The following is a 24,835-nucleotide window of genomic DNA, read 5'->3' on the forward strand; positions in this document are numbered from 1 at the left end:
ACTGTGCATGCCAAATGTTGCCAGTGGAAAGCTACATTTACTATGGACATTGGTGCTTTACTATTTTTTTTTAAATCTATTCATATTTATAGAAATATTTCTATTATTTTAACTGCAGACAAGTATGCAAAACCACAATAAAAACTGCTGAAGAAGGTGTTAACAGAGATGTAAACCTTTACAGCTAAACTTATTAGTATCAATCCAGCCCGCTATAATGCTGCATACAATAGGTTAAATTGAAACAAACTGCTACCTTCCAGGAGTATTCATAAAGCAGGCTTGCTCGCCATTTTCCTACCACAGCTGCCATCCTCAAAAAGGAGCAGTTCTCCAAGCCCACTTACATCAATTTCAGAAGCACGCATCTATTTTCTTCTGGGTGCATCAACTTTGTATTATATGTAATATTTGTAATATAATATTTGTAACAGATGCACATGCTTATTTAGATGGATGCATACTCCTGTTTCACAGGCAGTCATCATTTTTGCAGGAATTGCAGCTAAAGTGTGTGACCATAGTGCTTGGTGCCTTCCCTTGTGGGGTTGACTTTAAAGCCACTTTTACTTTGTCTGGGGAGATGAGTCTACTTAGTTGACTGAGCTGGTACGGTTGGATTTGTGGCAAATTTGCCGCTGCTAAGGATTGTTGTATAGCTTTATTGGTGGGTTGTGGGGTTGATTTTTCAAAATGCAAATTATACAGGTAGAGCAGTAGTCTGCAAATTGATCAGCTATTTCATAAGGGTTATTTACTGCCTTGTCTCTGGGTTAATTATTTGTGCTATTGACTGATTAACTTGCTCTTGCTTTAGCATGTTGTCTAATAGCTTTGTTGTACTTCGTATACCTAACACAGTTCAGTATGAATAATTACCATTCCACTTTGCTGGTTTCTATACACTATATTGGATGTTGAAGATCCTGTAAAAGTATTGTTCTAGTTTGTTTGGTTTTGCCTTATTTTGAGTTTCCAGAGCCTGCAAAAATACATGATTTTTTTATTAGACACAACAGTGGGTATATGTGTAACATATCCACATTATATATATACATAAAGTCAATAAGTATAATTAAAACTTTTAGAATATTGATAAACTGTCTATGTGTGTGTCTAACACACACATGTTTAAAGGACCAGTAACATAAAAAAAAATGTTTAAAAATTCGTTAGACCACAACAAAAATTAACACCAAGACAAATGAAACTTTTAAATAGCAAAGACTTTATTAAGAAATAACTTACAGAAAGTCCACTTCCTGTCCTCTTCAGAAAAGGTGACCATCCACACTGCAGCGATCGATTTATCCTCCCTGGCCATTCACTGACATCTTCCTCCCGGCATCCAGCAGCAGCAGTGTCTGTCACAGGCTCTTCTCTCCTTCACCGTAGATCGGCTTCCCTCCTCCGCTCTCCTCACCTCCCTCTTACAAAAGACGTCTGAAGAACCATCAGAAGTGGCGCCTGCTGACGGATCCTGATCAGTTAGCAGCGATAGGGTTAATCCCAGGCCAGTTCCCACGTGGGAGTGGAGGGCACAGACAAGGATCGCTCACTGCTCTCGTGGGCTGCTTGCTCACATTTGGAATATTCCTGCGTAGGAAAGGCCTTTGCTGAAGAGTCTACCCCAGTTATAAAACTTGCCCATGTCACGGAGGAGGGAAGCTGATGCTGACAATGCTGCTGCTGGACACCTGTAAGTAACCTGCGGCTTTCTGTTCTGCCTATAACTGGAATGTAACCAGGTGCCGCATGTCTCTCTCTGAGAGTAGGAGAGCAGGGAAGACAGAGAGGGAGGTGAGGAGAGCGGAGGAGGGAAGCCGATCTACGGTGAAGGAGAGAAGAGCCTGTGACAGACACTGCCTCTGCTGGACGCCGGGAGGAAGATGTCAGTGAATAGCCAGGGAGGAGAAATCGATCGCTGCAGTGTGGATGGTCGCCTTTTCGCCGTTTCTGAAGAGGACAGGAAGTGGACTTTCTGTAAGTTATTTCTTAATAAAGTCTTTGCTATTTAAAAGTTTCATTTGTCTCTGTGTTCATTTTTTCTGGTGCTCTAACGAATTTTTAAACATTTTTTTTATGTTACTGGTCCTTTAATACTGATTATCATACATAATACTGCTTAGCTGGTGAATGTTATTCAGCTATAAAATTCTGCATACAGTGTATGGTCTCTGTTACATTTGAATCATTAAATAAATAAAGCAAACAAATGGAAAAACAAAATAAAGTGTAAAATAATGTAATTGCATATTATCAATAAATTCATAATGGTATGTAACATGCATGTAACATTTTAAGGCACTTAAGATACAGCATTGCATGCCATTTGCCCGTCCTTTAATACCTATGCACTCTATACTCTCTATCTAATGGCTTTTCTGCGTCAAGGCTAAACAGGACCGTAGGAACCTTCCTCCTTTTGGTGAACTTTATGAGCGATAGCATTTTCCTTCTGTTATCTGGACCTTGCCTTTTGTAAAGCCTGCATGGTCCAAATGTATTAATGGGAATATGTGATGATAGTCGCTTTGAACATCTCCTTGAAGAAGCCTCCTTGAAAGACATGGTTAAATAAACTAGTATGGGATGAGATGAGGATGTCCTGGAAATACGTGTTACCATGGGTGCCCCCCTGGACCTGTACTTTATAATAAAGGATATTCTCTTGCCATATATATACATATATTGTTTTGTTCTTTTTTGTATGAACACATTTCTTAAAATTACCATTAGGATCCTGCAATAAGCTTTGCTTTGTTTCCCAGTACGTCCTTCCAGATGACAAGAAGGCACCCATCAGGCCCGGACTGGCAATCTGCGGATTCTGGCAAATGCCAGAGGGGCTGCTATAAGGTGCCATAGAAAGTCTGTATTTATTGGGCTGGTAAGAGCTGTTTGGGCTCTGTGTGGGCTGATTGGGCCTCTGTGTACCTGAAATGCCAGGGCTTATTTTAATTCTCAGTCTGGACCTGGAACCCATTCCAATTAGAAGAAAGACGTTTCCATCTAAATATTCAGAAAGAATCTTTTACAGTGAGAGCAGTGAAGATGTGAAATTCTCTCCCTGAATCAGTCATATTGGATGGGTTGGATGGCTTTTTAAGAAATTAAGGTAATACAGGGTTATGTAAGATAGTTAGGTAGGTTATATATAGACTTAAAACGTTATTTACAATGTTATTTACTATGTAAAGAGTACTACAATTTTTAGGATTGCAGTTCTCTTTCCCAGTCTTTAAAAATATTAATAGATTTTAGGAAACATATGATTGTGCTCACATATTTTTAGTAACTATTTAAGTTTTAAATTCATATTCATTATATTTATCCTGTTAGTGAATTATGATGGGTAGCACAGAGAAACAATGAATGAAACAATATGGAGGAGGAACAACAAGAGCCTTACATATAGAGCACTCAAACCTTCATTAATAAACTAAATATCCAAACTAAAAGGTGTGTGACAGCAGCTGATTCCCAAATATGTACTGATATACTGTATAACGTGCAAATACAAAAATATATGTATAATATAAATAAAATGTATGCATCATTGAAAACATATAGGGGCAAATTCACGAAGATGCGAAGTTGCACCAGGCGCAACTTCGCCGCACTTCGCCAGGCGAATTTTCGCCAGGGCTCCGCAAATTCAAGTTGCGCACAGGGGTAGCGTAAGGTTGCGAAGGCTAATTTGCATACGGCGCGAAATTCAAATTTCAATGGAGGAACACGTATCTGCACTACAAATGCCTAGAAAACCTTCAAATCAGCCAATAAAAATTTTATTTTGCCCTACACATGTGCCCACTGTCTAGGTAAGTTGCCATGAGTCAGAAAATGTAGGGGGGAGGAAGGGGAGCCCCAAAAAATTTTCGATCTTTTTCAGCCTATCAGCCATCATGTAAAAAACACGCCAGCGCTTTTTGGGACTTAGAAAAAATTTTGACTTTTTTTGAAACAATCCCTATCTACTCTATTGCACTTCGCCAGGTCTGAGGTGGCGAAGGAAGTCTAGCGTAAAAGGTAGTGTTAGTTAGTGAATTTGCGTAGTTTCGTCGCTAGCGAAGATTCGCCTGGCGTAAGGTTGTGAAGTAACACTAGCGAAACTACGCCAGCATTCGTTAGTGAATTTGCGCAGTAGCGAAAATGCCAAACGCTAGCGAATTAACGCTAGCGTTCGGCGCTTCGCGCATTAGTGAATTTGCCCCATAGACAGGTGGCCTCTGATGTTAAATAGCTATGTCTGACTCATAAGGACTAACCAGTTTAATATAATGCTATATTTAGACCATATAAACCATGTGGATAAAAGTGAATACACTGCAGTGAAATTTACATTCAATGATGCCCATTAAGCAGATGTTTAGTGAAAACAGTCAAAATGATTCCAAGTATTTAGTTACAAATTATACAATATTCCTAGGGGGCACCCATATTACAGTGACAAATAGAATTCAGTACATGTATGGGATCAATTATCCTGAAACCCATTATCCAGAAAGCTACAAATTACAGAAAGGCCATTTCCCATAGCCTCCATTTTATCCAAACAATCCAGATTTTAAAAAATTATTTCCTTTTTCTCTGTAATAATAAAACAATACATTGATCATGATGAGCAATAGTGATGGGTGAATTCTCGAAATGGTAAAAATTTGCTGAAATGCAAAGTCTATGAACGATTTTCATGGAGAAACTTGGCAAAAAGTTGCTCTCATCACTAATAAGCAACTGTTTAAAATGCTCGCCACTTTAATAATCAGTAAAAAAAAAAAAAAAGCTAAAACTGGTATTACAGCCAACATATGGTTCCTTCCAACTTACATGTGCAGTTGAGGGGATAATTTATCCACTGCCATTTTAGCTCCTACATAAATGCTCACTGGTGTTACTTCTGTCCACTAATTTCTACTGTACTCAGGGTATAAAAGGAAACGCTTAAGGAAGGGAAACCTAAATGCATTTTACAGTGTGTTGGAAGACTACCCTTAATTCCTTACCCTTAATTCCTACTCTATATGTATTAACAAGCAGGTTCCCAATGATCAAATGCTTCCTAATTATGGATTCCCTGGTAACTTAGAAAACACTGGACTATTAATGGACTAAGTATGGAACATTTTCTATTCTGTCAGCTTTCTGAAACTATATAGGAATGCTAGGTAGCTCCTTTGGTAAAGCTATGGAAAACACGTGCCAGAAAACACTGAGAAATAACTGTCACAGCACAAGATCATACACAATGCCAGACAAAAGATCTTTACATTTACCTTACTAGACAGAACAAAAGCACTCAGCTCAACTTATGCAGACAGCAGCAATACAGGACATATATAAAGCTGCCACTTCTCTCCCTTCCATTGCACTGAAACTTCCATTCAATCAAAATGGGAAAGGTAAGCCCAAATCATTAACTATTCTAATGGCTTTTAATTAGAATCAAGTTTACACACTTTATGAGTCACTTGTTTACTTCTATATTTGTTATTAATGTTTACAGACACAATATAATTGGTGAAAAAATGTAGACATTTCAAATTTATGTTTAGACTACAATTTGTAATAAGTCCATGCTTACATTACAATAAGTGTATTGGAACCAACTAATAGCAATACAAATGATTAGCATTCACTAAAAAATGAAACAATTTGTAGCAATTCTACATGGCAACTTTTCTCTGGAAAAGTATAAAAACTCCAGAACTGTATCTGTGCCTATTCTCTCTAACAACAAGTGTGTAGTAGGACTTCTATTTTTTTCAAATTGCCAGCAATAAAACTGGCATTTCTTTAAAAGCAAAAAACATATAAGTACTGTATCAATTGGAGCAGTTTTTTGAAAAAATAATTATTCATTCAATATTTTCTTTCAGATCTTCTTCTATGAGGAAAGGAACTTCCAAGGCCGTCACTATGAGTGCGGCTCAGACTGTTCTGACCTGTCCTCATACTTCAATCGCTGTAACTCCATCAGGGTAGAGGGTGGAAACTGGATCCTCTATGAGCACCCCAGTTACAGGGGACACCAGTATTATCTCTGGCAAGGAGAATACCCAGACTTCCAGAGATGGATGGGCTTCAATGACTCCATTAGGTCGTGTCGCTTTCTTTCCAATGTAAGTGTTTATAAAGATTCTCACAATGCAATTTTTTTCTCAGAATATTCAATGTCATTGCAGCCACTAGCAACATTTTCAGGGGGACATGGCATGACTTTCAGCACAACAATGCACAAGGTGTTAATAATAGCACAGTGTCTCCTTGCATCAATACTCTCACTTGTACACAATTCATTAAGGTAGGCTGGATGGGCACACTGGTGTTCCTACAAAAGGACTATGTTCAGGTGCAAGTACCTTTTAATACAGAAACAGATTTGTGTCCATTGTACAGGGAAGTAAGCTGTCTGATGTCTTGTGTACAATCATTTGTGCACCATTGGTGGTGGCATAGAACCAGATTTTACCTTTATGTTAAAAGATACAAATACAACGTAAAATGATTTTTTGAAACTGCAACTGCACAACTATTATTTTAAAACAAGGTCACAAGCCATCTGAAAAAATCTGAGAAAGTATTGCATTTAAATGAAAAGGTCTTTTTATTATTTTCAATCTTATTTTCAAAGCACCATGGCCAATACAAAATGAGAATCTATGAAAGAGGAGACTTCCAAGGACAGATGATGGAGTTCTTTGATGACTGCCCCAATACTTATGATCGATTCAGTTTCCATGACATTCACTCTTGCAATGTGTTTGATGGCCACTGGATGTTCTATGAGGAACCCAACTATAGGGGACGTCAGTACTACCTGAGACCTGGAGAATACAGGAGATTCAATGACTGGGGAGCCTCAAGCGCCAGAATTGGCTCATTCAGAAGAGTTCATCACAAATTTTAAATCCAGTCAAAAATCTACTAAACAGTTATATTGATAATTCAATAAAACAGATGTTTAAAATTACTTCTCTGTGTAGTACTTATTTATATCTGTAGTACAGTTTTAGGTCAAATCCTATATTTATGGCTTAACCTTTTCGCTGCCAGACAATCTAGCTGATTTGGTACTTCTATTGCCAGACCATTTTTTAACATTTTGTACTCTTTCACTTTAAGGGCATTTCCTGGGGGGGTCTTTTAGTTTAACCAGGGAAACAATAATGTTTTTTTTTTTCAGGACAACCTGAGCTTTCAAAATATACTAGAATTTATGTGTAATTCAACTTCTGTAAAAAAATATAGGCTTCAAAGTACCTAATAAAATGAAAAAAAACAGGTTTCACATAGTACAATTACATATATCAGAAACATCATTTATTTTATGTATGACAACACAGCAGATTTGGAAAGGTCTATGTCTCCTGAATGCAGCAATACCAAATATATAGAGTTTTATGGAGATTTCTCACTTATATAGATCAAAATCTACAAGCACCGCTCCACAAAACGGCATACTTCTGATTTCAAGGCGAAACATTCCACTAACAGTAGGTTTACCCCAGAAAACCATATATTTTCAGAAAGTACACATTCCCCCGAATCTAAATTGGGTATGCATGTCTTTCTACCCCAAAGCACCAAGCCGCAAATCTTTCCTAAATTTGTCAATTTTGGGGACATTTCCAAAAATCACCACAAAACTTCCACCCTGAAGCATCTTATATCGAACATACTATTGGTTATCAAGACCCCAAATATGAAAGCCTAGGGTCCGCTGAACAGTTTGATGCCCAATATGTATAGGTGTACCTAAGCACGTGGCATATAGGGGCCTCAAAAAGAAGACCCCCCATTTGGTCTATCATTTCAGGTGCTGCAAAATCAACACATTTACATCATTTTTGGGTTGGCAAAGGTAGAAAAAAGTACATTCACCCCAGAAAACCATATATTTTCAGAAAGTACACATTCCCCCGAATCTAAATTGGGTATGCATGTCTTTCTACCACAAAGCACCAAGCCGCAAATCTTTCCTAAATTTGGGAATTTTGGGTACATTTCCAAAAATCACCACAAAACTTCCACCCTGCAGCATCTTATATCGAACATACTATTGGTTATCAAGAGAAATGACCTCAACCCCAAATATGAAAGCCTGGGGTCCGCTGAACAGTTTGATGCCCAATACGTATAGGTGTACCTAAGCACGTGGCATATAGGGGCCTCAAAAGGAAGACCCCCCATTGGTCTATCATTTCAGGTGCTGCAAAATCAACACATTTACATCATTTTGGGGTGGGCAAAGGTAGAAAAAAGTACGTTCACCCCAGAAAACCATATATTTTCAGAAAGTACACATTCCCCCGAATCTAAATTGTGTATGCATGTCTTTCTACCCCAAAACACCAAGCCGCAAATCTTTCCTAAATTTGCGATGTTAGTTACATTTCCAAAACTCACCTCAAAACTTCCACCTGTAGCATCTTATTTCATACATACTATTAGGTATTAAGATAAATCACCCTAAATATGAAAGCCTGGGGTCCTCTGAACAGTTTGATGCCCAATGTACATAGGATTATCGAAGTACATGGCATGTAAAGACCCCAGAATCTACCTTATGCATACTTATTTGATGTCTTACATTTACACTAATTTCCAAACATTACCAGTTTTATATGGGATAAAAGCTACAAAAAGTTATGGTGATCCCTAAAACCCATATATTTTTGGAAAGTACACATTCTGACGAATCAAAAATGGGTAATTATGTCTTTCTACTCCAAACTACCTTACTGCAAAGATACGCTAAAGGCAGCGGTTTTTATGACATTTCTGAAAATTGACTAAAAATATTGCAATTGGTCGCATTTATCTCACGCAATTTGTTACATACAATTGTAAAACACCCTAAATATTGACGCCAAGGTCTACTGAACAGTTTGATGCCCAATGTGTATAGATATACCAAAGCAGCTGGCATGTGCGGACCCCCAAAAAATTTGTGTATTTGAATTTTCTCCGCTGTCTTTTCGCCTTCTGTGAAGTATGACCCGTGACTGTGTATTATTTGCCAAAAGACCCTCCTAACAGCACATAGACCCCCAAAACCATATATGTTTGGAAAGTAAACATTCTGATGAATCTTAAATGGGTAATTATGTCTTTCTACTCCAAACTAGCTTACTGCAAAGCTTCACTAAAGGCAGCGGTTTTTATGACATTTCTGGAAATTGTCTAAAAATATTGCAATTGGCCGCATTTACCTCACCCAATTTGTTACATACAATTGTAAAATACCCTAAATATTGACGCCAAGGGTCTAATGAACAGTTTGATGCCCAATGTGCATAGATATACCAAAGTAGCTGGCATGTGCGGACCCACAAAAAATTAGTGTATTTGAATTTTCTCCGCTGTCTTTTCGCCTTCGGTGAACATAGACTAGTGACTGTGTATTGTGCCACAAGACCCCCTAACTGCACATAGACCCCCAAAATCATATATTTTTGTAAATTACACATTCTGAAAAAAAATAAAATTGCAAAAAAAAAGCCTGAAATTAAAAAGAATAAAGCTAACTTTGTAAAATGTGTATTGTGTACATGGATGTGTATGTAAATGAGTGTATAAGTGTTACATAAAGTCCACCTACCGTTCTGAAGTCCAGGAGGGTCCTAGGCAGCCAAGGGGGGTCCTACAGCAGAGTCCACGCAGCAGGAAGTCCTGATCGCGCTGGAGCAGGCAGGCAGAAGACGCAGCACAGAGCAGACACGTATCTGCATAATGGAAGGCGGGTCCTTCGACGATCGCGTCGCAGGACCCACATGTCCCTGCTCGTTGCCTAGGGGGTTGGGAGACACCGGAAACCCTCTGATGAAGCGGCAATCGCCGCAGATGCAGAGAGGAGCCCTTTACAGCCAAGAACGTAGGTACTACGTGCTTGGCAGTTGGGGCTTTCCCCTGCAAGAACGTAGTACCTACGTTCTTGGCAGGTAAAAGGTTAATGAACAATGTTAATATAATGTGTTTATTTGTATGGCATTGTCCAGTTACAAGGATTTCCAAACATACCTGTTTGGGGCAAAGTCATTAACACAGACCTGGCTTCCAGTTTAAACTGAATAATATCCTCTGCCACAATGCACTCCTCGTTTTTAATCTTTGCCTTCCAAACTGCTGCTTTACAACATTTATTAGAGTGTGTATATTCATTAAATTCAATTTCTGTCCCCACAGAATTGTAGTTTTTAAATGCCTTTCTCTTTTTTCCTTTTAACTTCTTTATTTTTGTAGTGTCACAGGGTGGTTCTTGGTACTTCTATATTTACTTCTTAAGGGAATTGTTAATGTATTGAGAACATTACCTATTTAATATAATTTTAAATAAGAATCATTGCTGTTCTGTCTTTTAGCAGAAAATATAATCACCCAATATATTTTTTTGTTTTAGTTGCACATACTCAATTACAATGCTGAGATACTCGGGACCTTACAGAATATATTATTAATTTGGTGTGATTGATATATTTGATATATTTAGATGCCGAGTAGGACCCAGGTCTCTAAGATGGGAGTTGTAGATCATCTTTAGTATTGATACTGAATGTAATTAAAGGAACTGCTGCCATTTGCGAGATAAGCATTGCGCATCGTAAAATGTTATTGGTTAAGAGGTTTGCCATGTATGCTCACTTGACTGAACATGCTGAAACTGTAAAATTTGTACTACACATTACCATTACCCGGAAAACCCGAGGTCCCGAGCATTCTGGATAACAAGTGTCATACCTGTACAATTGTTAGGATAGCAGTTCTCTTTCCCAGTCTTTAAAAATAGTAATAGATTTTTAGGATACATATGATTGAGCTCACATGTGTTTAGCAGCTATTTAACTTTTAAATTCATATTCATTATATTTATCCTGTTAGTGAATTATGATGGGTAGCACAGAGAAACAATGAATGAAACAATATGGAGGAGGAACAACAAGAGCCGTACATATAGAGCACTTAAACCTTCATTAATAAACTAAATATCCAAACTAAAAGGTGTGTGACAGCAGCTGATTCCCAAATATGTACTGATATATAATGTGCAGTCTTAGTGGGTGGTAATAGAAGAAATAAGTAATGAAGTGCACCTGCAAGTTACAAAAAACTGTATCAAACAAAAATAACAATTGAGAAACCATGAGATGGAGTACAGTGTATCCCCCGCATCCACTCAATGGTTCACAAGGTAACCAGTTCAGGTGCAAATAATGTGCAAATACAAAAATATATGTATAATATAAATAAAATGTATGCATCACTGAAAACATATAGACAAGTGGCCTCTGATGTTAAATAGCTATGTCTGACTCATAAGGACTAACCAGTTTAATATCATGCTATATTTAGACCATATAAACCATACATGTGGATAAAAGTGAATGCACTGCAGTGAAATTTACATTCAATGATGCCCATTAAGCAGATGTTTAGTGAAAACAGTCAAAATCATTCCAAGTATTTAGTTACAAATTATACACTATTCCTAGGGGGCACCCATATTACAGTGACAAATAGAATTCAGTACAGGTATGGGATCAATTAAGCTCCAAATTACAGAAAGGCTTATCAATCCAAATTTTAAAAAATGATTTCCTTTTTCTCTATAATAATAAAACAGTACATTGTACTTAATCCTTACTGAAAGCCAGACCAGCTTATTGGGTTTATTTAATGTTTACACGATTTTCTAGTAGACTTGAGGTATGAAGAATTATGGAAAGATCAGTTGCACAGAAAACCCCAGATAACAAGCAATCTGGATAATAGGCCCTATATATATATATATATATATATATATATATATATATATATATATATATATATATATATAGGGAGGCCAGCACTCTCGTATAAAATGTTCACATGCCTGGGTGCACAATCAGTGAATCATATTCATATTCAACCATATGCGATATTGGCAGTGGCGACAGTACGCTACATTAAATATGGAACTTCAGTAACTGTCAGGCAAACACCACAATGATGCAATGGACACTTGTGTTGGTAAAGCTGTGGGGTTATTTTCCTTCATTATTTTTTATTATTTGGAAAGGACATGGGCAACCCCAGGGAGGGCTGGATTATGAGACATGGTATTTTTTAAAGGTGACAACACATGAACTATAACTCTCACTCTGATGACTTTACCAGATTAATTTTGATTTCTTACAGGTGACAACACATGAACTATAACTCTCACTTTGTTGAATTTACCAGATTATTTTAGATTTTTCACCTTCGATTTTTTATAGGTTGTTTACATATATGTGGGTGGGTGATACACAATAACCACCGTGCAGAGTGGGTTGGAATATCATTTTAATACCAGCACATTAGGTTATTAGGGATATATTTAACACTGTAGCAATTTTAACATGGTGATGATTGTTAATAATATTACATATATGTTTATTTGCACATATATTTTGGGGTAATTATGTACACTATGATATTCTGTGGGAAATGATGTGCCGTTTTGTGGAGAAATTACACCAGTGGCAGTAGGATAGAAGTATATTGAGGTCCCTTTGAGTGGCAGTACTGACATAAGGATAAATTGATTATGATATAGATTACAGCAAACCTTTTCAATTAGATTTAGCCTTTCACTAAGGTTGGGATGGGTAGTGACATGAAAGATATAAAGGTATAATAAATGCTGGGGGGGCAGTAACACTGAGTTAGTCTCAAAGCATGACACATTGTAACAGCTTAAACAGAATTATTACTATTATTAGTTGGGACACAATTAGATACAGATAATATTGCAACATTTATAGCGACATTTTTCCCCTTTATATTTATGGTTAAAGGTTGTGTTTATAAAATTCCATTATATGTGGTTTGGTTTTAATCCTTGCTTATGTTAAGCATCAACAGCATTAGTTGCTGTCTTTTAGATATAGCAATGAGATCATAATGAGCAATAGTGATGGGTGAATTCTCGAAATGAAAATTTGCCAAAATGCAAAGTCTATGGGCGACAAAACATTATATTTGATGCACAACAATTTTTTTCACCCAATAGAGTCGATAAGCATAATTTTCATGGAGAAACATGGCAAAAAGTTTCTCTTATCACTAATAAGCAACTGTTTAAAATGCTCGCCATTTTAATAATCAGTAAAAAAAAAAAAGCCAAAACTGGTATTACAACCAACATATGGTTCCTTCCAACTTACATGTGCAGTTGAGGGGATAATTTATCCACTGCCATCTACATAAATGCTCACTGGTGTTACTTCTGTCAACTAATTTTACTGTACTTAGTGTATAAAAGGAAATGCTTAAGGGCTTCACCAGGGCTACTCAAATTCACTCAAATCCGAAGTTGCGCCCAGGGAGGCGAAAGGTAGCGAAGTTGTGCTAGCGTTAATTCGTCAAGCAAAGCGAAGTTACGATAGCGATGCCTAATTTGCATATGGCACCAAATTAAAGTGCAATAGATGTATATGAAGCATAAACTACATTACACTACACAAGCCTGGGAAACATTCATTAAATAAAATAGAGGTCTTACATTGCCCTACACATGTGCCCACTGTATAGTTTAGGTGCCATATGTTAGGAAATGTAGGGGGGTAAGGAGGGTACCCAAAAATAATTTAGATCTTTTTTAGCCTATCACCCTGAATAATTAAAAAGACACCAGCATTTTTTGGCATTTTTCCGCAAGTTAGTGAATTAGCATAGTTACGTCCCTTCGCCAGAGCGCAACTTCGCCTTGCGTTAGAGTATGTCTACTTCCCTAGCGAATTTATGCCACCACCCGTTAGTAAATCGGCCCCTATATGTATTACCAAGCGGGTTCCCAATGATCAAAAGCTTCCTAATTATGGATTCCCTGGTAACTTAGAAAACACTGGACTATTAATGGTCTAAGTATGGAACATTTTCTATACTGTCAGCTTTCTGAAACTATAATAGGAGTGCTAGGTAGCTCTTTTGGTAAAGCTATGGAAAATATGTGCCAGAAAACACTAAGAAATAACTGTCACAGCACAAGATAATACACAATGCCAGACAAAAGATCTTTACATTTACCTTACTAGACAGAACAAAAGCACTCAGCTCAGCTTATGCAGACAGCAGCAATACAGGACATATATAAAGGCTGCCACTTCTCTCCCTTCCATTGCACTGAAACTTCTATTCAATCAAAATGGGAAAGGTAAGCCAATATCATTAACTATTCTAATGGTTTTTAATTACAATCAAGTTTAGACACTTTAGGAGTCACTTGTTTACATTTATATTTGTTATTAATGCTTACAGACACAACATAATTGGTGAAAAAAATGTAGACATTTTGAATTTATGTTTAGACTACAATTTGTAATAAGCCCATGCTTACATTACAATAAGGGGCCGATTCACCACGGGTCGAATATCGATGGTTAATTAACCCTCGATATTCGACTGGGAATTAAAATCCTTCGACTTTGATTATCGAAGTCGAAGGATTTTAGCGTAAATAGTTTGATCGAACGATCGAAGGATTATTCCTTCGATCGAAGGATTATTCCTTCGATCGAAGGATTATTCCTTCGAACCGAATGATTAGATCCTTCGAATTGAACGATTCAAAGGATTTAAATCCAACAATCGAAAGAATATCCTTCGATCAAAAAAACTTAGGAAAGCCTATGGGGACCTTCACCATAGGCTAACATTGAGTTCGGTAGCTTTTAGATGGCGAACTAGGGGGTTGAAGTTTTTTCTTAAAGAGACAGTACTTCGACTATTGAATGGTCGAATAGTCGAATGATTTTTAGTTCGGATCCTTCGATTCGAAGTCGTAGTCATAGTCGAAGTAGCCCATTCGATGGTCGAAGTAGCCCAAAAAACACTTCGAAATTCGAAGTTTTTTTACTTCGAATCCTTCACTCGTAGTTAGTGAATCGGCCCCTAAGTGTATTGGAACCAAATAATCGCAATACAAATGATTAACATTCACTAAAAAATGAAACAATTTGCAGCAATTCTACATGGCAGCTTTTCTCTAGAAAAGTATAAAAACTCCATTGTGCACCCAGAACTGTATCTGTGCCTGTTCTCTCTAACAAGTGTGTGGTAGGACTTCAATTTTTTTCAAATTGCCAGCAATAAAACTGGCAGTTCTTTAAAAGCAAAACACATATAAGTACTGTATCAATTAGAGCAGTTTTTAAAAAAATAATTATTCATTTAAAATTTTCTTTTAGATCTTCTTCTATGAGGAAAGGAACTTCCAAGGCCGCCACTATGAGTGCGGCTCAGACTGTTCTGACCTGTCTTCATACTTCAATCGCTGCAACTCTATCAGGGTAGAGGGTGGAAACTGGATCCTCTATGAGCACCCCAGTTACAGGGGACACCAGTATTATCTCTGGCAAGGAGAATATCCAGATTTCCAGAGATGGATGGGCTTCAATGACTCCATTAGGTCTTGTCGCTTTCTTTCCAATGTAAGTTTTTGTAAAGAATCTCACAATGCAATTTTTTTCTCAGAATTTTCAATGTCATTGCAGCCACTAGCAACAATTTCTCGGGGCATGGCATGACTTTTAGCATGAGGTGTTAATAATAGCATTAGGGTTTTGGGGTCTCCCTGCATCAATACCTGTAGTTGTACACAATTCATTAGAGTAGGTTGGGTGGGGACACTGGTGCTACTACAAAAGAACTATGTTTGGGTACCTTTTAGGAGTGGTGTCAATATAGAAACAGGTTTGAGTCCATTGTAATGAGTTAGCCGTCTGATTTCTTGTGTACAAACATTTGTGCAACATTCGTGGTGGTCTAGAAACAGATTTTATCTTCATGTTAAAAGATACAAATACAACGTAAAATGATTTTTAAAACTGGAAAACGATTCTTTTAAAACAAGGCCTCAAGGCCATCTGAAAAAATCTGAGAAAGTTTATAAATGAAAAGGTCTTTTTATTATTTTGTTTTCAATCTTATTTTTTAAGCACCATGGCCAATACAAAATGAGAATCTATGAAAGAGGAGATTTCCAAGGACAGATGATGGAGTTCTTTGATGACTGCCCCAATACTTATGATCGATTCCGTTTCCAGGACATTCACTCCTGCAATGTGTTTGATGGCCACTGGATGTTCTATGAGGAACCCAACTATAGGGGGCGTCAGTACTACCTGAGATCTGGAGAATACAGGAGATATAATGACTGGGGAGCCTCAAGCGCCAGAATTGGCTCATTCAGAAGAGTTCATCACAAATTTTAAATCCAGTCAAAAATCTACTAATACAGTTAAATTGATAATTCAATAAAACACATGTTTAAAATTACTTCTCTGTGTAATACTTATTTATATCTGTAGTACAGCTTTAGGTCAAATTCTATATTTATGGCTTAATGAACAACTCTGTGTTTATTTGTATGGCATTGTCCAGTTATAAGATTTGCAAACATACCTGTTTGGTGTAAAGTCATTAACACAGACCTGGCTTCTAGTTTAAATTGAATCATAGCCTCTGCTGCAATGCGCTCCTCATTTTTTATCTTTGCCTTCTGAAACTGTTGCTTTACAACATTTATTAGAGTGTGTATATTCATTAAATTAAATTTCTGTCCCCACAGAATTGTAGTTTTTAAATGCCTTTCTCTTTTTTCCTTTTAACTTCTTTATTTTTGTATTAAGTCACACAAGGTGGTTCTTGGTATTTCTATATTTACTTCTTAAGGGAATTGTTAATGTATTGATAACATTAACTATTTAATATTATTTTAAATGACAATCATTGCTTTTCTGTGTTTTATTAGAAAATATAATACCCCAATATATTTTATATGTTAGTTGCACATAGTCAATTACAATGCTTAGATACTTGGGATTAGATACTTTGGTGTGATTGATATATGTGCTATATTTAGATGCCGAGTAGGACCCAGGTCTCTAAGATGGGAGTTGTAGCTCATCTTTAGTATTGATACTGAATGTAATTAAATTAACTGCTGCCATTTGTGAGATAAGCATTGCGCATTTTAAAAATGTTATTGGTTTGCCATGTATGCTCATTTGACTGAACATTCTGAAACTGTAAACTTTGTACTACACATGAGCGAGAAACGGAAATGTTATTTGCATGTGCAAATACATTGTTTCAAGTTTCTGGGAAAGACTTTGTTAGTCTCTGTGTATATCTCAGTTTCCACAGGTTTCCACAGAGGATATACTGTATTTGCAGTGCGCATGCAAAAAATGACCAGCATGAAGCCCTATCCTAATTGGTGCAGCCATTGTTGCTGTCACAGTCTTTGTATATAATGTTCACACTGTGCATACCAAATGTTGCTGCTGCCACCTGTAGTCTGCTAGTGAGCTGCCAGTGGGAAGCTATATTTACTATGGACATTGGACATTGCTTTACCATTTCTTTTTAAATCTATTCATATTTATAGAAATGTTTCTATTATTTTAACTGCAAAACTACAGGAATTTTAAAGCAGAGTGTAGCAGTAATACTGGTGCAGATTCTGCAGTTCTTACAGAAGAATGTCTTGTAAATAAAAACTGCTGAAGAAGGTGTTAAAGGATATGTAAACCTTTACAGCTAAACTTATTAGTATCAATCCAGCCCCCTATAATGCTGCATACAATAGGTTAAATTGAAACAAACTGCTACCTTCCAGGAGTATTCATAAAGCAGGCTTGTTCCTACCACAGCTGCCATCCTCAAAAAGGAGCAGTTCTCCAAGCCCACTTACATCATTTTCAGATGCACGCATCTATTTTCTTCTCGGTGCACCGACTTTGTATTATATGTAATATTTGGAATATAATATTTGTAACAGACGCACATGCTTATTCAGATGGATGCACACTCCTGTTTCACAGGCAGTCATCATTTTTGCAGGAATTGCAGCTACAGTGTGTGACCATAGTGCTTGGTGCCTTCCCTTGTGGGGTTGACTTTAAAGCCACTTTTACTTTGTCTGGGGAGATGAGTCTACTTAGTTGACTGAGCTGGTATGGTTGAATTTGTGGCATATTTGTTGCTGCTAAGAATTGTTGTATAGCTTCATTGGTGTAACACATCCACATTATATAAATTCATAAAGTCAATAAGTATAATTAAACTTTTAGAATATTGATAAATTGTCTCTGTGTGTCTAATACACACATGTCTAATACTGATTATCATACATAAGACTGCTTAGCTGGTGAATGTTATTCAGCTATAAAATTCTGAATACAGTGCATGGTCTCTGTTACATTTGAATCATTAAATAAATAAATCAAACAAATGGAAAAACAAAATAAAGTGTAAAATAATGTAATTGCATATTATCAATAAATTCATAATGGTATGTAACATGCATGCCATTTAAGGTATTTAAGGAGTTCTACAATTGGCATTTTTAATAGTCTTTTCACTTAAAATACAATGTTGCTTGCCCTTTGCCCATCCTTTAATACCGATGCACTCTATGCTCTCTATCAAATGCCTTTTCTGTGTCAAGGCTAAACAGGACCGTAAGAACCTTCCTATTTTTGGTGATCTTTATGAGCGATAGCATTTTCCTTCTGTTATCTGGACCTTGTCTGCCTTTTGTAAAGCCTGCTTGGTCCAAATATATTAATGGGAATATGTGGTGATAGTCGCTTTGAGCATCTCCTTAAGGAAGCCTCCTTGAAAGACATGGTTAAATAAACTATTAAGGTATGGGATGAAGATGTCCTGGAAACATGTGTTGCCATAGTTGTCCACATATAGGGGCAAGTGGGGGCACTTGCCCCCCTGGACTTGTACTTTATAATAAATGATATTCTCTTGCCATATATAAACATATATTGTTTTGTTCTTTTTAATATGAACACATTTCTTAAAATTACCATTAGGAACCTCCAATAAGCTTTGCTTTGTTTACCAGTACGTAAATATAATTTTAATACCAGCACATTGGTTATTAGGGGAATGTTTAACACTATAGCAATTTTAACATGGTGATGATTGTAAATAATATTACATATATGTTTATTTACACATATATTTTGGGGTAATTATGTACACTATGATATTCTGTGGGAAATGATGTGCCGTTTTGTGGAGAAATTACACCAGTGGCAGTACGATAGAAGTATATTGAGGTCCGTTTGAGTGGCAGTACTGACATAAGGATTAATTGATTATGATATAAATTACAGCAAACCTTTTCAATTAGGTTTAGCCTTTCACGTAGGTTGGGATGAGTAGTGACATAACATGAAAGATATAATGGTATAAAAAATGCTGGGGGGCAGTAACACTGTGTTAGTCTCAAACAACGGAATTGTTACCATTATTAGTTGGGACACAATTAGATACAGATAATATTGCAACATTTATAGTGAAATTGTTTCCCTTGATATTTATGGTTAAAGGCTAAGTGTTTATAAAATTCTGATATATGTGGTTTGGTTTTAGTCCTTTAATCCTATGTTAAATAGTTGCTGTCTTTTAGATATAGCAAGTAGATCATGATGAGCAATAGTGATGGGTGAATTCTCGAAATGGTGAAAATTTGCCGAAATGCAAAGTCTATGGGCGACAAGTCTATGGGCGACAAAAACATTTTTTTGATGCACAACAATTTTTTTCACCTATTAGAGTCGATGGGCATAATTTTCATGGAGAAACTTGGCTAAAAGTTGCTCTAATAACTAATAAGCAACTGTTTAAAATGCTCGCCACTTTAATAATCAGTAAAAAAAACAAGCCATGTGCAGTTGAGGGGATAATTTATCCACTGCCATTTTAGCTCGTACATAAATGTTCACTGGTGTTACTTCTGTCAACTAATTTCTACTGTACTTAAGGTATAAAAGGAAATGATTAAGGAAGAGAAACCCAAATGCATTTTACAGTGTGTTGGAAGACTACCCTTAATTCCTACTCTATGGGGCAAATTCACTAAGCTCCAAAAATGCGCTAACGAAGGCTTCGCCACATTTTTCCACACTTCGCCAGGCGTAGTATCACCAGGTCTGCTCAAATTCACTAAAATCCGAAGTTGCGCCCAGGGAGGCGATAGGTAGCAAAGTTGTGCTAGCATTAATTCGTCAAGCAAAGCGAAGTTACGATAGCATAATGCCTAATTTGCATATGTCGCCAAGTTAAAGTACAATGGATTCATACATTCATTAAATATAATAGAGGTCTTCTATTGCCCTACACATGTGCCCACTGTATAGTTTAGGTGATATATGTTAGGAAATGTAGGTGGGAAGGAGGGTACCCCAAAAAAAAATCGATCTTTTTCAGTATATCACCCTGTAAAAAGGGTCAGCGTTTTAAAAATGTATACTATTTTTGAAGATCCTGCTATCTACTCTATTGCACTTCGCCTGGTCTGAGCTGGCGAAGTCAAGTGTGGCGCAAGAGGTAATGTTCAGTAAAATCAGCAAGTTAGTGAATTAGCGTAGTTACATCCCTTCGCCAGAGTAGAACTTCGTCTGGCGTTAGGGTGCGAAGTAGCGCTAGAGTATATCTATTTCGCTAGCAAATTTACACCAGCACTCGTTAGTAATTCGGCCCCTATATGTATTACCAAGCAGGTTCCCAAAGAACAAATGCTTCCTAATTATGGATTCCCTGGTAACTTAGAAAACACTGGACTATCAATGGACTAAGTATGGAACATTTTCTATACTGTCAGCTTTCTGAAACTATAATAGGAATGCTAGGTAGCTCTTTTGGTAAAGCTATGGAAAATATGTGCCAGAAAACACACTTAGGAATAACTGTCACAGCACAAGATCATACACAATGCCAGACAAAAGATCTTTACATTTACCTTACTAGACAGAACAAAAGCACTCAGCTCAGCTTATGCAGACAGCAGCAATACAGGACATATATAGGCTGCCACTTCTCTCCCTTCCATTGCACTGAAACTTCCATTCAATCAAAATGGGAAAGGTAAGCCTAAATCATTAACTATTCTAATGGTTTTTAATTACAACCAAGTTTACACACTTTAGGAGTCACTTGTTTACATTTATATTTGTTATTAATGCTTACAGACACAATATAATTGGTGAAAAAATGTGGACATTTCAAATTTATGTTTATACTACAATTTGTAATAAGCCCATGCTTACATTACAATAAGTGTATTGGAACCAAATAATCGCAATACAAATCATTAACATTCACTAAAAAATTATACAATTTGCAGCAATTCTACATGGCAGCTTTTCTCTGGAAAAGTATAAAAACTCCATTGTGCACCCAGAACTGTATCTGTGCCTGTTCTCTCTAACAAGTGTGTAGTAGGACTTCAATTTTTTTCAAATTGCCAGCAATAAAACTGGCATTTCTTTAAAAGCAAAAAACTTATAAGTACTGTATCAATTAGAGCAGTTTTTTGAAAAAATAATTATTCATTTAAAATTTGCTTTCAGATCTTCTTCTATGAGGAAAGGAACTTCCAAGGTCGCCACTATGAGTGCGGCTCAGACTGTTCTGACCTGTCTTCATACTTCAATCGCTGCAACTCCATCAGGGTAGAGGGTGGAAACTGGATCCTCTATGAGCACCCCAGTTACAAGGGACACCAGTATTATCTCTGGCAAGGAGAATACCCAGACTTCCAGAGATGGATGGGCTTCAATGACTCCATTAGGTCTTGTCGCTTTTTTTCCAATGTAAGTGTTTGTAAAGATTCTCACAATGCAATTTTTTTCTCAGAATGTTCAATGTCATTGCAGCCACTAGCAACATTTTCAGGCGGCATGGCATGACTTTTAGCACAACAATGCATGAGGTGTTAATAATAGCATTAGGGTTTTAGTGTCTACTTGCATCAATACTCTCACTTGTACACAATTCTTTAGAGTAGGCTGGATGGGCATACTGGTGTTCCTACAAAAGGATTATGTTTAGGTGCAAGTACCTTTTAATACAGAAACATCTTTGAGTCCATTGTACAGAGTTCGCCGCCTGATGTCTTGTGTACAAACATTTGTGCACCATTGGTGGTGGTATAGAACCAAATTTTACCTTTATGTTAAAAGATACAAATACTATGTAAAATGATTTTTAAAACTGCACAACGATTCTTTTAAAACAAGGCCTGAAGGGCATCTGAAAAAATCTGAGAAAGTATTGCATTTAAATGAAAACGTCTTTTTATTATTTTGTTTTCAATCTTATTTTTTAAGCACCATGGTCAGTACAAAATGAGAATCTATGAAAGAGGAGACTTCCAAGGACAGATGATGGAGTTCTTTGATGACTGCCCCAATACTTATGATCGATTCCGTTTCCAGGACATTCACTCCTGCAATGTGTTTGATGGCCATTGGATGTTCTATGAGGAACCCAACTATAGGGGGCGCCAGTACTACCTGAGATCTGGAGAATACAGGAGATATAATGATTGGGGAGCCTCAAGCGCCAGAATTGGCTCATTCAGAAGAGTTCATCACAAATTTTAAATCCAGTTAAAAATCTACTAATACAGTTATATTGATAATTCAATAAAACAGACGTTTAAAATTACTTCTTTGTGTAGTACTTATTTATATCTGTAGTTCAGCTTTAGGTCAAATCCTATATTTATGGCTTAATGAACAAATCTGTGTTTATTTGTATGGCATTGTCCAGTTACAAGATTTGCAAACATACCTGTTTGGGGTAAAGTCATTAACACAGACCTGGCTTCCAGTTTAAATTGAATCATAGCCTCTGCTGCAATGCACTCCTCATTTTTTATCTTTGCCTTCCTATCTGCTGCTTTACAACATTTATTAGAGTGTGTATATTCATTAAATTAAATTTCTGTCCCCACAGAATTGTAGTTTTTAAATGCCTTTATCTTTTTCCTATTAACATCTTTATTTTTGTATTAAGTCACATATGGTGGTTCTTGGTAGTTCTATATTTACTTCTTAAGGGAATTGTTAATGTATTGATAACATTAACTATTTAATATTATTTTAAATGGCAATCATTGCTGTTCTGTGTTTTAGCAGAAAATATAATACCCCCAATATATTTTATGTTTTAGTTGCACATAGTCAATTACAATGCTGAGATACTCGGGACCTTACAGAATATATTATTAATTTGGTGTGATTGATATATTTGATATATTTAGATGACAAGTAGGACCCAGGTCTCTAAGATGGGAGTTGTAGCTCATCTTTAGTATTGATACTGAATGTAATTAAATGAACTGCTGCCTTTTGCGAGATACACATTGAGCATTATAAAATGTTATTGGTTAAGAAGTTTGCCATGTATGCTCACTTGTCTGAACATGCTGAAACTGTAAACTTTGTACTACACATGAGCGAAATTGTCTTGTGTTATTTGCATGTGCAAATACATTGTTTCAAGTTTCTGTGAAAGACTTTGTTAGTCTCTATGTAGATCTCAGTTTCCACGGGTTTCCACAGAGGATATACTGTATTTGCAGTGCGCAAAAAAGTGACCAGCATGGAGCCCTATCCTAATTGGTGCAGCCTTTGTTGCTGTCACAGTCTTTGTATATAATGTTCACACTGTGCATACCAAATGTTGCCAGTGGGAAGATACATTTACTATGGACATTGGTGCTTTACTATTTTTTTTTTTTTTTTAAATCTATTCATATTTATAGAAATATTTCTATTATTTTAACTGCAGACAAGTAAGCAAAACTACAATAAAAACTGCTGAAGAAGGTGTTAACAGAGATACTGTATAAACCTTTACAGCTAAACTTATTTGTATCAATCCAGCCCCCTATAATGCTGAATACAATCGTTTAAATTGAAACAAACTGCTACCTTCCAGGTGTATTCATAAAGCAGGTTTGCTCGCCATTTTCCTACCACAGCTGCCATCCTCAAAAAGGAGCAGTTCTCCAAGCCCACTTACATCATTTTCAGAAGCACGCATCTATTTTCTTCTGGGTGCACCAACTTTGTATTATATGTAATATTTGTAATATAATATTTGTAACAGACGCACATGCTTATTTAGATGGATGCATACTCCTGTTTCACAGGCAGTCATCATTTTTGCAGGAATTGCAGCTAAAGTGTGTGACCATAGTGCTTGGTGCCTTCCCTTGTGGGGTTTACTTTAAAGCCACTTTTACTTTGTCTGGGGAGCTGAGTCTACTTAGTTGACTGAACTGGTACGGATGAATTTGTGGCAAATTTGCTGCTGCTAAGGATTGTTATATAGCTTTATTGGTGGGTTGTGGGGTTGATTTGTCAAAATGCAAATCATACAGGTAGAGCAGTAGTCTGCAAATTGATCAGCTATTTCTTAAGGGTTATTTACTGCCTTGTCTCTGGTTAATTATTTGTGCTATTGACTGATTAACTTGCTTTTGCTTTAGCATGTTGTCTAATAGCTTTGTTGTACTTCGTATACCTAACACAGTTCAGTATGAATAATTACCATTCCACTTTGCTGGTTTCTATACACTATATTGGATGTTGAAGATCCTGTAAAAGTATTGTTCTAGTTTGTTTGGTTTTGCCTTATTTTGAGTTTCCAGAGCCTGCAAAAATACATGATTTTTTCATTAGACACAACAGTGGGTATATGTGTAACATATCCACATTATATATATACATAATGTCAATAAGTATAATTAAAACTTTTAGAATACTGATAAACTGTCTCTGTGTGTGTCTAATACACACATGTTTAATACTGATTATCATACATGATACTGCTTAGCTGGTGAATGTTATTCAGCTATAAAATTCTGCATACAGTGCATGGTCTCTGTTACATTTGAATCATTAAATAAATAAATCAAACAAATGGAAAAACAAAAAAAAGTATAAAATAATGTAATTGCATATTATCAATAAATAAATAATGGTATGTAACA

General features: G+C 36.5%; 3 protein-coding genes across 3 annotated transcripts; all 3 read left to right on the forward strand.

Moving 5' to 3' along the window:
• Positions 1-5,396: 5,396 nt before the first annotated feature.
• Positions 5,397-6,913, forward strand: crygdl.23.L (crystallin gamma D like gene 23 L homeolog). Its single transcript, XM_018226312.2, has 3 exons — positions 5,397-5,405; positions 5,883-6,125; positions 6,638-6,913. Exons 1-3 carry the CDS (start codon positions 5,397-5,399, stop codon positions 6,911-6,913), a joined length of 528 nt encoding a protein of 175 aa, XP_018081801.2.
• A 7,257-nt stretch (positions 6,914-14,170) lies between these two features.
• On the forward strand, positions 14,171-16,302 carry crygdl.24.L (crystallin gamma D like gene 24 L homeolog). The gene is made up of 3 exons (XM_018226322.2): positions 14,171-14,179; positions 15,213-15,455; positions 15,963-16,302. Exons 1-3 carry the CDS (start codon positions 14,171-14,173, stop codon positions 16,236-16,238), a joined length of 528 nt encoding a protein of 175 aa, XP_018081811.1. The 3' UTR covers positions 16,239-16,302.
• Positions 16,303-20,907: 4,605 nt separating this feature from the next.
• On the forward strand, positions 20,908-22,436 carry crygdl.25.L (crystallin gamma D like gene 25 L homeolog). Its single transcript, XM_018223578.2, has 3 exons — positions 20,908-20,916; positions 21,402-21,644; positions 22,161-22,436. The coding sequence occupies exons 1-3, from the start codon at positions 20,908-20,910 to the stop codon at positions 22,434-22,436; spliced, it is 528 nt and encodes a 175-aa protein (XP_018079067.1).
• Positions 22,437-24,835: the final 2,399 nt, after the last annotated feature.

Source organism: Xenopus laevis, chromosome 1L (genome assembly GCF_017654675.1).
Source record: "Xenopus laevis strain J_2021 chromosome 1L, Xenopus_laevis_v10.1, whole genome shotgun sequence".
Taxonomy (NCBI): Eukaryota; Metazoa; Chordata; class Amphibia; order Anura; family Pipidae; genus Xenopus; species Xenopus laevis.